This window comes from Podarcis cretensis (assembly GCF_951804945.1).
Source record: "Podarcis cretensis genome assembly, chromosome: 15".
NCBI classification, from domain to species: domain Eukaryota; kingdom Metazoa; phylum Chordata; class Lepidosauria; order Squamata; family Lacertidae; genus Podarcis; species Podarcis cretensis.
Window position 1 is genome coordinate 23197411 of NC_137185.1, and position 16315 is coordinate 23213725.

Here is a 16315-nt window from a genome sequence, read left to right on the forward strand (position 1 = left end):
TGTCTTCACTTCAGAAATCCCTTGCGTCACCTCACCTTCTCTGGCATGTGAGCAAAATTATATCTGAGACTACCTACTGCTTGTGTCATTTCTCTCCTCTAGCTATTCTGCACAAACAACTCTGGATGTAATTAATTCCCAAAATGGAGAGTGCCTTCCTTTGAGCTTCTGCAGGAGGCATGCACCTTCCAGATCCCTCCTGAAGCTCTTAATCTTTGCTATGGGGAAGACTTCTATTGCTTAAGGAATGTTCTTTGGTGCCTTCATATAAGTAAGAAGTACTATGGGTAAGAAGAAATGTACTTTGCACATGCTTAGAGGCACTCTGCACTACAGGTTGCAGGAAGAGGGGAAATATGTAATGGGGAAACTTATTCCAAGGCACAACACTAATTCAGGGTTGTAAATAATGGAGGGCAGGCCCTGCAGGAGCCCTCCCACCCAATCCCAGGAAAACTATCCCTTTCCTCCACTATCAGGTTTCATTTTTTAAAAAGCTTCTCTGCTTTCTACTTACAGAGCTATAAGAAAAACTGTGAAGGCAATATTTTACCCGGCTACTTGGCAAGAAAAAACATGCCCCATCTTCCAGGATGTAGTGTTAATATAGGAAGACACCTTCCAATCCTTTCGCTCCCTATTTTTAAACATAAACACATGAAACCACCTATATTTAGGACTTTTTTTTATTATCTCCCCTCTATCCTTGTATCTCTAGTTTCTCCACTACCCAAATGTCTTGTTAATGGCCTGCACTAACGATGCTCCTTTCTCAAAAGGAGGCCCATAGGCTCATAAGAGATCAGCTTGAAGGTGGACACAATCTCCTCTTGCATCCCAACAGCTGAGTCTTTATACTAATGGGGACCCCTCCAGATGTTACTGAGCTACAACTTTTCTAGCAAGTATGGCCAAAGGCCAAGGATGGTGGGAGTTGTAGTGTAACAACATCTGGAGGGCCAAGGACTCACCACAACTGATTTATACTATTTTCTTTCTCCTAAAAATTAGTGCCAATTCCCCGTGCCCCTAATAATCTATCAGTACAAAAATTGGGGCATACTTTTGGTCCTGGTTTGTCATCACCTTCCTATTCCACTTCTGTGATGTTCCCACCCCAAGGCTCGATTTCTGGAAGCTTTCGAAGCAACACTTGTTGTCAAACATTTTGTAAACTTAGCCTCAGGTGAGCTCCATTGCCATGCTCACAATTATGTCTTGAGGGGAAACGACATACATTTGCTGGTTTGCATGGCATGGTGGGAAGATTTGTGCTTTTGCAAAGTTTGGGGTTTTTCTGAAGGTTGCTAAGGGAAAGGGGTCTCAGAAAACACAAATGTTGTTAAGCCCTTGATCCTTGATCAATGGATGCACACCATTCTTTAGTTTTCTGTTCTCTTGATTTTGAGATTTTTCTGCAAACCCTCCTGGATTTTTAACCTCACGCGAGATCCTCAAGGTTTGGCGGAATAACAGCATTAATGTGAAAGAGTTCAAGATCCAGCTTGCCAGTAATAGGTCAAAAACATCCAATATATTTGGATGTGCTTTCCATTTGTTACCTCCATGTCAGAAATCCAGCTTGTCATCTTTAATTGTCTTTGGTCTGTTTTTCATCTCCTTTTCCCTTCCTCTGCGCAGTTAACGATCTCTTATTAGCTACCACAAATGATGCTTGTAGATCTTAATGAAGCATATGACACTATTGATTGGGATATTCGACTTTGTAAGCCTACAAACATTTGCTTCAATTCCAGGAGTGGTTTCTATGTTTGCCAATGTCTCTTTTTGTTTAATTTTATCAGACAGGATGATCAAGGACAGTTTTCTATGAAGCTGTATAATGGCTGTACACATGCAATCTGGAGAGGGTGGCGCTGAACATTTTTCAATGTGGCTGCATGCCACCGTCTATGGCAGGGTTGGGGAACCTCAAGCCTGGAGGCCAAATGTGGCCCTCTGGGCATCTCTGCCTGGCCCTTAGGACTCTACCCAGCCCATACCCTTCACTGGTACTGCTCTGCACCCTCCTAGAGTGATTTCCCCTGCCTAGATTATGATCTTGAACTGTGGTAATGCCTCTAGCTTGCATGGATGGAGAGGGGGTGGGTCTGGCCACACCCACTTAGGCCACACCCACTAGTATCCTGCTCCTGGAACATTGCCCATGTGAGGATGCAGCACTTGGGCCAACAAATTTCACCCATTCCTGCTCAAACTAATTTCCAAAATTTGGGGGTTCTGCTAGGCAGATGTGCTCTTTCAGATATCAGAAAGGGGAGAGAGGAACAAAAATATCATTGTTCACAGAAGAAAATCTCAAGAAAATTGAAAGGCCCACTCTTGGTGGTCCACTCATACATATTCATAGCGAGCTCAATTCTCCAAGTGAGGAGATTTAACATAGCCCAAATGGAAATTTTGGGGGAAATCCTAAGGTTTACAGGAGCGCAAAGAATGGTCAAAAACCCTAAAGAGAGGAGGGAAGAGAAAGCCCCAAATCATTTAATTTGGACTGGGCATGCTCAGGGTTGGATTGGGGGCCTGGGACAGAAAACCTGGGAACATATGGAATGGGGTATCATGGGAAAGGGCATGGCTGGCTGACTAGAAACATGAACACAATATTCCACACTGCACCAGTTTGTTTCAAGTAGAGATGTGGGAGAAAAGCGATGTTGGTTCTGTTTTCAGGTTGCATTTGTATTTGCACTTGTCAAATCAACATGCGATCTGAAACACAGCTATCCTTCAAAAATTGCACTTCTGCAACGCTTGTGATGCAGTTTTCTCACCAAAACTGTGTGTGCTGAAATCCAAACATTTAGGGAAAGTGTGCATGCAAATGCTTAAGTTGGTGAAAATAATATGCAAAAATACATATTAGGAATATGTGCTTAAAAATCTACATATTACTCAAAACTGCACTAAAATGTGTGTGTGTCTGTGTGTGTGTGTGTGTGTGTGGTATTGTATATTCACAAATGTGGAGAACTGAATTTAAGAATGGAAAAGTAAGAAACTGAGAGAAAATGGATGGATTTGTCCGTCCTTAGTTTCAAATCCCACTTCTTATGAAGATTCAATAGCAAAAATAGCAGTGCCTTTTAAGTGCATTTTTGACAGTCACTTTTTAATCAACTTTATTCCATTGGTATCATTTTTATTCTGCCCTTCCTCCAATAGCTTTATGGGATTCTCACGCAAGGTTCCTCCTCTGCCCATTTGGGGCTTCTGAACTGCTGCCTCAGGGTTTATTCCCATTGCAAACATGGATTTGCTATTTTCTCTGCCACTTCTGTTTTATTGTTGTTTGATCAGAAAAGCAATGAGGGTTGAGGAGCTGAAGGACTGAGTGGTGTCTCCACTGCCAACATGAAACACTGCTGCTGTGTGTTAGCTAGTGCAAAAGGCAGAGTCGGGGCAAGTGGTTCTCTCTCTCTCTCTCTCTCTCTCTCTCTCTCTCTCTCTCTCCATTTTATTCCAGTTCCAAGCTAATGTACATTAGGGAGCCAGGGAATCAGGCCCCTTGGGAGAGACAAAACTGCCCTAGCACCACCATCCCGCCTCACCCCACTTGTGAGAGCCAGTGTGGTGTAGTGGTTAAGAGCAATAGACTTGTAATCTGGTGAACCGGGTTCGCTTCCCCGCTCCTCCACATGCAGCTGCTGGGTGACCTTGGGCTAGTCACACTTCTCTGAAGTCTTTCAGCCTCACTCACCTCACAGAGTGTTTGTTGTGGGGGAGGAAGGGAAAGGAGAATGTTAGCTGCTTTGAGACTCCTTCGGGTAGTGATAAAGCAGGATATCAAATCCAGACTCTTCTCCTCTTCTTCTTGTGGGCCTTTCCACTTTCATGCGGATCTGCACCACAGCACAGTGTCTGCTGTGGTGGAATCCCTGCAAATGGTAGACTACCTCTCTGTTGATGGAGAGGTGACTGCATGCCATCCAACCTTACTCTTAGTCCCTAGCCCTCAATGAGTCGGTGGTGATCGTTTTGCTTCTATTTATCTTGCTGCTTTTCTGGAAAATATTGCTTTTGTTATTCCACTGCAGGTTACTGCAAGGTGCTCCATTATGAGATGACAGGGTATGAAATTTATTTTAATGAATAAACAAACGGATTATTGGTCTTGCATAAATTAAGGTATTCCTGTGAGCCTTGGAGGTTCTCGTTCCTCTTTCTTTCCCTCCTTTTTAATTTTTTTTTTTTTTTAAAAAAAAATCTTCTCCTTCGACTTGATCCCATGGACCCCTTTCCTGAAGTGTATTCTGCCTTAGACCTGATCCAGTCACAGCCTAGTTCAGCACCCGCAATTCATGACTCCCACTCACTCCCATCACCCATTCTACTGCCTTTCTTTAATAATAATAATAATAATAATAATTTTTATTTATACCCCGCCCTCCCCAGCCAAGGCTGGGCTCAGAGTGGCTTACAAGCAATAATAAAAACAAGTTAAATGATTACAACTTAAAAACAAAATTAAAAAATACAACATTAAAATATTGAAACATTAAAATATTAAAATGTAGCCTAATCGCAGAAGGAGAAGGAAAGGAAAAAAGAAAGAGAGGGAGGGAGAGAATCAAATGGGCTCCAAGCCAAAGGCCAGGCAGAACAACTCTGTCTTACAGGCCTTTCGGAAAGAAATCAGATCCTGCAGGGCCCTGGTCTTGTGAGGCAGAGTGTTCCACCAGACCGGAGCCAGAGTTGAAAAGGCCCTGGCTCTGGCTGAAGCCAATCTAACTTCCTTAGGGCCTGGGACCACAAGGCATGTTTCTCTCTGCCTTGATGCTGACCAAAGGTGGACCAGTGGTTTCAGTTTCACGTTCTTCCAAGTTTAAATTTAGTTCTCCAGACTGCCATATAATATGCAATTATTTTTTTAAAAAAGTCCTCATGAAAACTCACCGGCATTTTAGTGCAATTTTCTTCCAATATAGACATGCTTAAATGCCCTTTTGCCTAATATGCATATTATTGCAAAGCAATTTCCCCTAACATAATGCATTTTTTAAATGTTCATTCCAATCATATGTGCATTTTTATGCACTCTACCCTAGTAAAGACGCGGGTGGCGCTATGGGTTAAACCACAGAGCGTAGGGCTTGCCAATCAGAAGGTCGGCAGTTCGAATCCCAGCAACAGGGTGAGCTCCCGTTGCTCGGTCCCTGCTCCTGCCAACCTAGCAGTTCAAAAGCACCTAAAAGTGCAAGTAGATAAATTGGTACCACTCCAGCAGTACCACTCCGTCCCATTGCTCCAGAAGCAGTTTAGTCATGCTGGCCACATGACCCGGAAAGCTGTCTGTGGACAAACGCCGGCTTCCTCGGCCAGTACAGCGAGATGAGCGCCGCGACCCCAGAGTCATCTGCAATTGGACCTAATGGTCAGGGGTCCCTTTACCTTTACCCTAGTAAAGGTAAGGTAAAAGACCCCTGGACAGTTCAGTTGAATTCAGCTATGGGATGCAGCGCTCATCTCCACTTTCAGGTCAAGAGAGCTGGTGTTTGTCCACAGACAGCTTTTCTGGATCATGTGGCCAGCATAACTAAACTGCTTCTGGTGCACAGAAGACCATGGCGAGTGCCAGAGAGCATGGAAACATTGTTTACCTTCCTGCCACAGCAGTACCTATTTATCTACTCACGCTGGTGTGCTTTCAAACTGCTAGGTTGGCAGAAGCTGGGACAGAGCAATGGGAGCTCACCCCGTTGTGCAGATTCGAACCACCCAAGCCCAAGAGGCTCAGTGGGTTAGACCACAGCGCCACCTGTATCCCTCACCTGCCTTATTACATGCCTTTTGTACACATTATTGGGCTGGAGAACTGCACTGTAAAATTCAAGAAGTATGAATTCTAAAGGATGGTTGTGTTTCGTTTCACCTATTATTTCAAGAAGTGAGAGTCAGGCAGGTTAGCCTTTAAATGCAAACTAAATTGACGCTCTCCGCCTTCTCCACCATATACTTTCTTCTCAATCTCAACATGGGGAACGCCCAACAAAATCTTCTTGGTGAAACCTGCCATCTGCAGAAGCCTCCCAGGTTCCTTTCTGGCTCATCGGTTCCCAGCTTGTTCCAACCCTCGCCTGAAAACCATATTTCCTACTTCCGTCTGGGTCTCTTAATTGCCAACTCCCTCTGCCACTATTTATCTGTAGTCTTATTTAATGCAATAAAGCAATTTGTGATTCTGTTCATATGGCAGATGCTGCAGACAATTAAGTAGTATTTCTCCATAAGAAGGCTATTGTGTGGATCCTCAGGGCTTTCCTGCCACCCACTTGGTATGAAATACATTCCCCTCATTTCTTCCCACTCAAAACCTTAGATCAAATCTCCAACCCTTTAGAAAAACCTCATCTTTTTTTCTTTTTGACATTAATAGCCCTTTTGCAAACCTCCGCTCGTTTGCTTATTATCGTATATTGTATCATGGGTGGTGTGTTTTAATTTTTGTCCCTTGTCTGTTGTAAATAGTGCTAATGAATTATAGCAAAATGCAATCTGGGGATTGGGGTGGAGGTAGCTAGTCAGCGGCTTCCTCCTTTGTTCCAGGGCTTAGCCAAAATCATTAGATGAGACCAAGGAACCTCCTTCTGGAAACTGCATAAAAAGTAAAGAAACTGAATAGTGGGGAATATTTCTTCCTCCCCTCTAAGAGCATTGAGCTGCTTTACTCCTGCACACTGGTCACTCATTGACTATGGCAAAGGGTGTGGAACTGCATATACAAACAAGGCATGAGCTATCATGAGACATCACACCAGTCAGAATTTCCATTTCACTTGAGAGCAGAGGCTTTCAATAGTGATGGATTCAGCTGCCATTCCTAGACTAAAGGGAATGTCTGCCCTTTATTAAATGTAAGCTTGTAAGTGTGTAGGGGCAGAGACCCAGCCTCATTTAAAATGCCATGCACAAGAATGGGCCTACACATCTGAATTATTGAATGGGTGAAACAATCTAAAGCCCATTAATCACAATTTGCACATCTCTACAATTAGCACTCTCAAACCATGGATGTGTTGTTTGAAACTTTAAGTAAAATTTCCATCAGAATAAAGCCCAAAGGTGAATGAGGTTGTTCTAACAAACTCTGTGAGCATAAACCCTGCATTTCCTAGGAAACCACACTTGGAGATCTCTCAAACGGAGGTGTATATATAGACACAGATATAGAAACAACAACAACTATATCTTTGCCCCCAAATTTAACACAGTAAAAAGAAGTGCCACAATCCATTGGTACAATCAGGGTTTCTGTCAATGAAATAAACAGTTAATTACAAACATCTGCTTTAGCCTACATTCTAATTACCTAATCTAGCCATCTGCAATTTTAATGATTTCCCCTGATTTCCTTTCTTTGCAGTGTGATTAATTGGAAGTTTTTTTCTTTTTCTTTTTTTCCAGCAAATACCTCCCTGCTCCTTTTGCAAACATGCTCCACTGTCTCCTAGCAAGAAAGCCTTGGGATTTCCGTGGCTTATGTGGAACCTCCTGGCAGGCCCAGCTGTCAGGGATTCGGTGCTCAGAGCTTCCTGGGGAGGTTCAGCTCCCCTGAGGTTGATGGGTAAACATGTAAATCCCTAGGCAGTTGGGACCTTTCCTTGAATTGCGCTTTGCTAAAGTTTATTAACACCAAATGTCATAAGGAAAACAATGAACAATTCCCTGTGTGGATTTAAAAGTCCTTCCACCATGGATAATAAGTGGTTCCCACAAACCAAGACAAATGTTGCTTTTGTGTTGCTAGGAAAATACTGTTCCGGTGCATAAGACACCCTGCGAATCAGCCACTTTATGTTGTGATGTCTCTGGATGACTGCAGCAACAGCTGTCTGAATGCTACCTACAAACACTCATGGAAGGTCTCACACAATGTCAGGAACTGGGCAGAGGAAGAATGGTGAAGACCGTCTCCCCAGCCTGACCCTTCCAGAGAAGAGAGTTCAGAATTACAACGGGGTTTGAGGGAGGTCACAGCTTAGAGGCAGATGAGGGGGAAAGCTGGGAAATAATGGGAGAGGAGGAGGAAGAGGAAGCACCAGTGAGGCATAGTGTCTTTAGAAAGCATTCCAGACACACACACCCTTTCTCAGAACCTGGCGAGCCTTGAAAGTAGGAGAGCAAAGAGCTCAAAGGCAAAGGGCACTTGTCAGCACCTGTAGGGCTGACACATGAGGAAGTGGGAGAGACGGAGGGAGTGGAGATTCACTCAGGACAATGCCATTATCCAAGAGGCTGGGTTCCAAAGCCTCTCTCTGTAATTACTGAATAAAAAGCAGACGGTAAGAGACATTCCTTGTCTTTTTGCTTTCCTGGGCAACCGGCCATGGGAGTTGCTTGAATCCGCCTGACACACCCATTTCCTGGCAGTGCCATGTCTGGCCTCATCTCACAGCAAAGAAGACTTAGTGCAGGGGTCAGCAAACGTTTTCAGCAGGGGGCCGGCCCACTGTCCCTCAGACCTTGTGGGGGGGCTGGACTATATTTGAAGGGAAAAAATGAACGAATTCCTACGCCCCACAAATAATCCAGAGATGCATTTTAAATAAAAGCACACATTCTACTCATGTAAAAACACGCTGATTCTCGGACCGTCCATGGGCCGGATTTAGAAGGCGATTGGGCTGGATCCAGCCCCCAGGCTCTAGTTTGCCTACCCATGACTTAGTGACTCCTGCAACTTTTCTTCAATGCAACTCTGCTGTCAGAAGAGACCAGATACTGCTGGAGGCTGAGGATGCTAATAAGCAGTATTACTGAGAGTGCAGGCAGGGGGCTTTCTTCACATGCCTTAGCTATCGGTTCTGACAGCTGTTGCTACAGTCACCCAGGCTTCAGAACATGGGTTGACAGCTTCCCGGGCTGCTGTGCAAGAAGGACCACTGAGCAGTGGTGCAACGCTTCCTTTAGCAAAGAGAGGGAAAGAAGCGGGAGCAATTTACTGGAGAGAAGTGGCCACCACTCCATGCCATACAGAATATCTCTTCCCGAGAAATCTAAACTAGTTTGAACGTCGTGGTTTATCAGAGGATTGATTTGCAGTGGAACGAGATCTCCCAACAGCACCAAAACAAGAGTTTCTTCAGGATAAATCAAAAGCTGGTTTCGACATGTCACACCAGCCTTTCTCAGCTTCATGCCCTCCAGATGTTTTGGCCAATGGTCAGGGATAATAAATGGGGGCTGTAGCCCAGAAGATCTGGAGGGTGCCAGGTTGCAGAATCCTGTGTTACATTGGCCAAGGCCAGCAACTTGCAACAGGAGAGCGAGTGCGAGACCATGGGAGATGGCATTTAATCCTTTTCCCAACAGGTATTCTTCCCCTGCCCCAAGCTGTCCCCACCCACCACCCCGGGTTTCAGATGTGTATCTGAGGACACTTATGCATCTGGGGGAGAGAAGCAGCTCAGAGGCAATCTGAAGATGGGAACTAGCTTGTGGGAAAGGTTCTTGCACCCCTTTCCCTCCCAACACTTCTTCACTGCGCTAAATGCCTCCCCAAAGCTACTTTGCTCCTAAAAATGGTGTCGGTACCCTGTAATGCACACGTTGCCATGCAACATGGGGTCTCGAGTCTCTTTGAGGGAAAGCTACCAAATGGGAGAGAAGGTCTGAGCATTATTTTCAACGACTTTCACGCAGGTGAATAATGCACAGTAGAATAAGAACTCAAAACAAAAGCAAAATATGAAAGCACCGTAAATGCGGGCCAAGGGAAAGGGAGAAGGGTGAATTCAGTTTTTATTTCTGCCCGCCATTAACATTTTCCTGCTTTATTAGGAAGCATTATCCCTAATGCATCTCAGCTATCACCTGGGGCAGTTAGCAATGGAGGGATCACATCAGGTATAAAGTAAGACTGGGCAATGAATTAGCTGCACAGCATCTCCCTGGGCTGGAGGAAGGGTAGACAGCGAGGGAGGCTGTGTGTGTGTGTGTGTGTGTGTGTGTGAGAGAGAGAGAGAGAGAGAGAGAGAGAGAGCATGTAAGCCTGTAAGCTCACAGCTGAATAAACAGCAGGTTCAAATATAAGCAAGCAGCAATTTGTAGCAAGCTTCAGCATCTGCTAGATGTCAACCACCCCCGGTATTGTAGGGCAGAGGATGGATGATGCAATCGAAACAGAGATCCTAGTTTGCTTCTTTAAGGTCACTTTGACCTTTTACATGAAGAAGGAAGATAGCTGCTACAAGACACCCAATGCTCTGTCTATTTGCATGTGAACATTTGCAGTTCTGCTGCATAGGAGGAAGGACCCTAGTAGTTTCTGTACCCTTTGTGAACATCTCCTAAAAGGAAGAGGATCATTTCTAGACAAATGATGCTGGATTAGATGGGCCACTAGCCTGATCCAGCAGGCTCTTACTGTGTTTGTGGAAATATTGGGAATGGTATTCTAGCAAACATTCTCTCTAGGATGCATTGAAAGGTTTGAATGGATTTAGGAGATCATACTCTGATTATAATTAATACCCATAAGCAGGGAGTTTGAGAGGAGGAGAATGCAACCTTAAATGGTGCACATATTCCTAGTTACAATGACTCATTTGTGAAGAAAATGAATTTTGCACATGCAGAGACATCTTGAGCTGGTTATCACATGTTGCTATAAATAGGGGATAACATATAAACTGGTCTTTACTGAGAACAAGACAGGGTAAAGCAGGCATAGGCAAACTCGACCCTCCAGATGTTTTGGGACCACAACTCCCATCATCCCTGACCACTGGTCCTGTTAGCTAGGGATGATGTTGTAGTCCCAAAACATCTGGAGGGCTGAGTTTGCCTATGCCTGGGGTAAAGGTTTGTTTAAATTTAGATGCCACCTTTCCATTCATCAAAGCCCTTCCTGAGACTCACGTAAACAAAGCAAATGAGTTTTAAACGCCATAGCCCTGTTGGATCAGACCAAATGTCCATCTGGTCCCCCATCTTGTTTGCTAGAGTGGCTGATCTGATGTCCTCATGATGCCTACAACATAGCATGAAGGCATTGAGAAGCCATGAAAGAAGCAGGCAGGTAACACAAAAGAATTCTCCAAAGCTCTCCACAACTGAGAACTCTTAATCACACCAATGGATTGCTATCACAGAAAAGACCTTGCTCCTCATAACCCTTCAACCTGTTTTGAGAATGCCATGGTCTTGTGATACCTTTTTTTATGTTCATCTAGTTTGTTGGAACGCGATCAACAAGGAGCAATGAGCGAGAGATGCATAAGGTTCTAGACCATCAACAAATCACCATTGTGGCCCCCTCTTCATGCTATCTTCATCTTCTCTTCCAACAAGCCCTAATTACACTGTGGGTTGAGGACCAATTGATGTAAATCTGTTTTACTTACTGCTGGCCCAGTAAAAGGAATGTGATCACAGTTTTCCAGCCATGACTGGTTGAGGCTCTCTGCAAACTCTTGGAAGAAAGCATGGGACTGGTTGAAAATGGAAAAGGCCATGATGTTCACTCGATCATCAAGATGGCTCTCTAGCCGCTGGAGCGAAAACTCCTAAAGGAAATCAAAGAACCAAAACAGAGAGAGAGAGCAGAATTAGGAAGTGTGAAAAGAGCAGTATGTTCTTCAGTAGTCCATAAGGGGAAATGAAATGAGGGAATCTAAGGAACTGCAAAGGTTCCAAGGAGTTTGTGCCAAAATGTGACTTAATCAGTTTTTTAAAAAACATAGAATAATAGACTTGCAGAGTTGGAGGGGACAAGGGTCATCTTAGTCCAACCCCCTGTATTTGCAAGAATCCCTGACAGATATTCATCCAACCTCTGTTTAAAAATGCCCAGTGAAAGAGATTCCATCAGTCCATTCCATGGTTAAATAGCTCTTACAGTCAGAAAGTTCTTCCTAAGGTTTTGTCAAAATTTCCTTTCTTGCCATTTGTATCTGTTGGTTCGGGTGCTACCCTCTGGAGCAGCAGAAAAAATACTTGCTTCATGACAACCCTTCAGATATCTGAAGGTGACTATTATATCACATCTCAGTCTTCTCTTCTCCAGACTAAACATATCCAGCTCAATTAATTCGAGACTCTTTAGTGGTATGTTCTCCTGCCATCCCTTTCAGCAGCCCACTTGTGTGCTGGTCTGCCTGTGAAGCAGAGGGAGTCAAAAGTATGGGATGAAGGATTCTAGGCAGAGTGCAAAGGTTACGGCTGCCACTTTCAGTAGGTGTTCCCTGGGTAAAGTTATTGGCTCCCCCACTGCAGGCAAACTCAGGCCATGGCAGTGGAATTGTGGTGGTGACAGTGTGGACAAAACTCCAGCAGGGGTAGCAGAGGCACAACAGCAGGGGCGGGAGGCAGATCTGTCACTCGAGGCAAATTGCTTCATCTTGCCTCACTGATGGGAGGAAATGATGGGCATACATCTCTTATGTGGAAGAGAACTCCAAAACTGTACAGGAAAACTGGGAAGGTCCCTTCCCTTGAGCGCATTCAACTTATACCGTCCAATATTTCTCTGATGCAAATAGGGATGTCCTATTCAATAATTAATAATAATAATAATAATAATAATAATAATAATAATACCCTTCCATCTGACTAGGCTGCCTGAGCCAATTTGGGTGGCTTCCAACATATATACTGAAGTATACCTCAAGGAGAGTCCCCACCCCCATCGTTCTGCCCGGACACTAAGGTCCAGCACCGAGGGCCTTCTGGTGGTTCCCTCACTGCAGGAAGCAAAGTTACAGGGAACCAGGCAGAGGGCCTTCTCAGTAGTGGCACCCGCCCTGTGGAACGCCCTCCCATCAGATGTCAAAGAAATAAACAACTTTCTGACGTTTAGAAGACATCTGAAGGCAGCCCTGTTTAGGGAAGCTTTTAATGACTGATGTTTCAATGTATTTTTAATCTCCTGTTGGAAGCCACCCAGAGTGGCTGGGGAGACCCAGCCAGATGGGTGGGGTATAGGTAATAAATTATATTATTATTATTAATAATAATAATACTATTATATAAAAACATAATAAAACATTAATCATTAAAAAACTTTCCTATACAGGGCTGCCTTCAGATGTCTTCTAAAGGTTGTATAGTTACATATCTCATTGGCTTGGGGATCGCATAACTCCATACCCTCCAACATTTCTTCTATGAAAATAGGGATGTCCTAAGGAAAAGCGGCGGGAAGGTAAACAGCGTTTCCGTGTGCGGCTCTGGCTCGCCAGATGCAGCTTGTCACGCTGGCCACGTGACCCGGAAGTGTCTGCGGACAGTGCTGGCTCCTGGCCTATAGAGTGAGATGAGCGCACAACCCTAGAGTCTGTCAAGACTGGCCCTTACGGGCAGGGGTACCTTTACCTTTAAGGAAAAGCGGGACATTCCAGGATCAAACCAGAAACTGGAACAACTTCTGTAGATTCGGGACTGTCCCTGGAAAATAGGGTCTGTTATCTTGGGGAAGCCGGCCCCTGCTCCCCACAAGTGAGAAGGCACCTGGGGGGACGCAGGTGGCGCTGTGGGTTAAAGCCTCAGCGCCTAGGGCTTGCCGATCGAAAGGTCGGTGGTTCGAATCCCTGCGGCGGGGTGCGCTCCCGCTGCTCGGTCCCAGCGCCTGCCAACCTAGCAGTTCGAAAGCACCTCCGGGTGCAAGTAGATAAATAGGGACCGCTTACCAGCGGGAAGGTAAACGGCGTTTCCGTGTGCGGCTCTGGCTCGCCAGAGCAGCGATGTCACGCTGGCCACGTGACCCGGAAGTGTCTCCGGACAGCGCTGGCCCCTGGCCTCTTAAGTGAGATGGGCGCACAACCCCAGAGTCTGTCAAGACTGGCCCGTACGGGCAGGGGTACCTTTACCTTTACCTTTATCTTGGGGAAGCCGGCCCCTGCTCCCCACAAGTGAGAAGGCATCAGGCCCTTCGTTTAGCTGAGCAATTGCAGCCATAAAGGAAATTCGTACCCTGAGTTCTGGATATGAATTTTGCCCACATAATCAGAAATACAATGCATTATTATTATTATAATATTCTCTCTCTCTCCCCCCCCCCCCCCCCCCCCCCGCTATTCCTGTAACCGTTTTAGCTGATTCCACAGATCTTTGTGGCCTCGGGAAAAGTAGAGTAAAAGTCTGATTTCTCTGGCGCAGGAAGCTCCAGGGAGAACAAGATGAGACATGGGATTAAACCGTGTTTTGGACACAATCACATTATCATTAGGCGACACAAAAATTGCCTGTGCACTATTGATTCATTTGAATGATATTATCCTCCTGTCTCTGTGACAGGTTATCCATTTCCACGGAGTACATTGTCAACCTGTGAAACAAAGGGCAGATGGCTAATGAGAGTTGGAGCCAGAGGAGATTTCGTATGCAAAAGAGTGTGTGGCAACAGTTTTGCTGAAGGAGAAGGAGGCCAGACCAGCCCTTCCAAAGCCTTAGGCCTCGTCTGGCCTGCTGAATTTTCCTTAATGGCCCACCCATCTCCAGCACAGGCTTGCTTACATAAGTAATGAAATGGATGTAAAATGTGGAAAATTCCATCTCCCTGGTTCTTCAGAAATAAAAAAAGTATTCAGAGCGCTGTCTCACTCTCCCCTCCTCCTGGCCTTGCTGCCTATCTGACTATTCTTCATATGCTCTCGATCTGTTGAAGGCCATAGGATCCTGGCTTTGGTAAATATGATTTTTTTTTCAAACTGCTAGGTCACTTGGCTGAAAAAAGGTAGTTGGTGACATGCATTATGTATAAAAGCAATCACAACAAATGTTTGAATATATAAAGAAAAACCCTGTAAAGAAAATTTAAAGGAGAGAGAGTTAAGATCATCAGTATACAGTGGTACCTCGAGTTACATACGCTTCAGGTTACATATGCTTCAGGTTACAGACTCCACTAACCCAGAAATAGTGCTTCAGGTTAAGAACTTTGCTTCAGGGTGAGAACAGAAATCGTGCCCTGGCGGCGCAGCAGCAGCGGGAGGCCCCATTAGCTAAAGTGGTGCTTCAGGTTAAGAACAGATTCAGGTTAAGAACGGACCTCTGGAACGAATTAAGTACTTCACCCAAGGTACCACTGTATATAGTTATGGAGCTGTCTTGAGCCTGTTATATTAATACTCACCATTTGCTTCTATTTTTAATGCTTTGTTTTTAATTTATATTTTCAAGAAAGCGTAATAAACAAACAACAATGTTACAATAGACACTGTTGATTTTAAAATGCAACCTTCAAAATATCCAGCTTTTCTGGAAAAATGGAGTTCAATTCAATATCAGGGATAACTCAAACCCTCAAACACTATCAAGCCTCAGGTGTCTATAACTGAAAGAAAATGCCATCCTTGCAATGCGGAGCCAGAAGGATGAATCTTAACTTTCCCAACCCAAGCTTCAAGCAAGCAGTAAGGATGTGCATTAAATAAAAACCACATTTTGTGTGTGTGTGTGTGTGTGTGTGTGTGTGTGTGTTTTGATATGGCAGTGGCTATTTCCAAAGTGCTAGCCTGGCATTATTAAATAATAGAACAGAACCGCGTTCCCTGGGAGACAGCGTGCCGGCAATATTACAGGCCAAAAGTCTCTCTTCAGTGACTGCTGTTATCTGTCGGGTGCCTGACCTAACACACTCAAATTTTACAGCATCAGGAAAACTCCTCCGAGTGACCTGAACCTTTGACTCGAAGAGAGAGTCTTCCCTAATTAAGGCAGCATGGAGCAACTTGGCAAGACGTGGCTTCGGCAGTTGTGTTTGGAGTGCAGTGCCATCGCCCACAGCATGTTATGACTCAGCAATCGGCGAGAGATGTGTCTGACACTCTTTTAACATATACAAGTGAAGAATTGCAGCTTATTGCTCAGAGCTAAGATGTGGAACATGTACAGCGGCGAAGGGCCTGTTCCTGAACCATGCTGAGTTTTCACTGGTTCCAGCCAGATGTGGTTCACATCTGGGAATTGACTGCGGAACCCTTGGATGAAAAGAGCTAGGCAAATCGAGGCTTATGCAGATTGCCATGTCCCAAACCATGAGCAAATGCACTTTAGTGGAATCTACCTGTATTCCCTCCTGCCAACCTAGCAGTTCGAAAGCACATCAAAGTGCAAGTAGATAAATAAGTACCGCTCCGGCGGGAAGGTAAACGGCGTTTCCGTGCGCTGCTCTGGTTCGCCAGAAGAGGCTTAGCCATGCTGGCCAAATGACCTGGAAGCTGTACGCCAGCTCCCTTGGCCAATAAAGTGAGATTAGCGCTGCAACCCCAGAGTTGGCCACGACTGGACCTAATGGTCGGGGTCCCTTTAGCTTTACCTTTACCTGTATTATCAAATTGGAGGTAGGTGGGTG

At 44.9% G+C, this 16315-nt stretch overlaps 1 protein-coding gene across 4 annotated transcripts in view; it reads right to left on the reverse strand.

Moving 5' to 3' along the window:
• GRIK4 (glutamate ionotropic receptor kainate type subunit 4) overlaps nt 1–16315 on the reverse strand; it is a 472983-nt gene that overhangs the window by 99604 nt on the left and 357064 nt on the right. For all 4 annotated transcript variants that reach the window (XM_079954667.1, XM_079954665.1, XM_079954666.1 and 1 more), the window contains exon 8: nt 11367–11528. In XM_079954667.1, coding sequence (XP_079810793.1) covers nt 11367–11528 — 162 coding nt within the window. The remainder of the gene's footprint in view (nt 1–11366; nt 11529–16315) is intronic.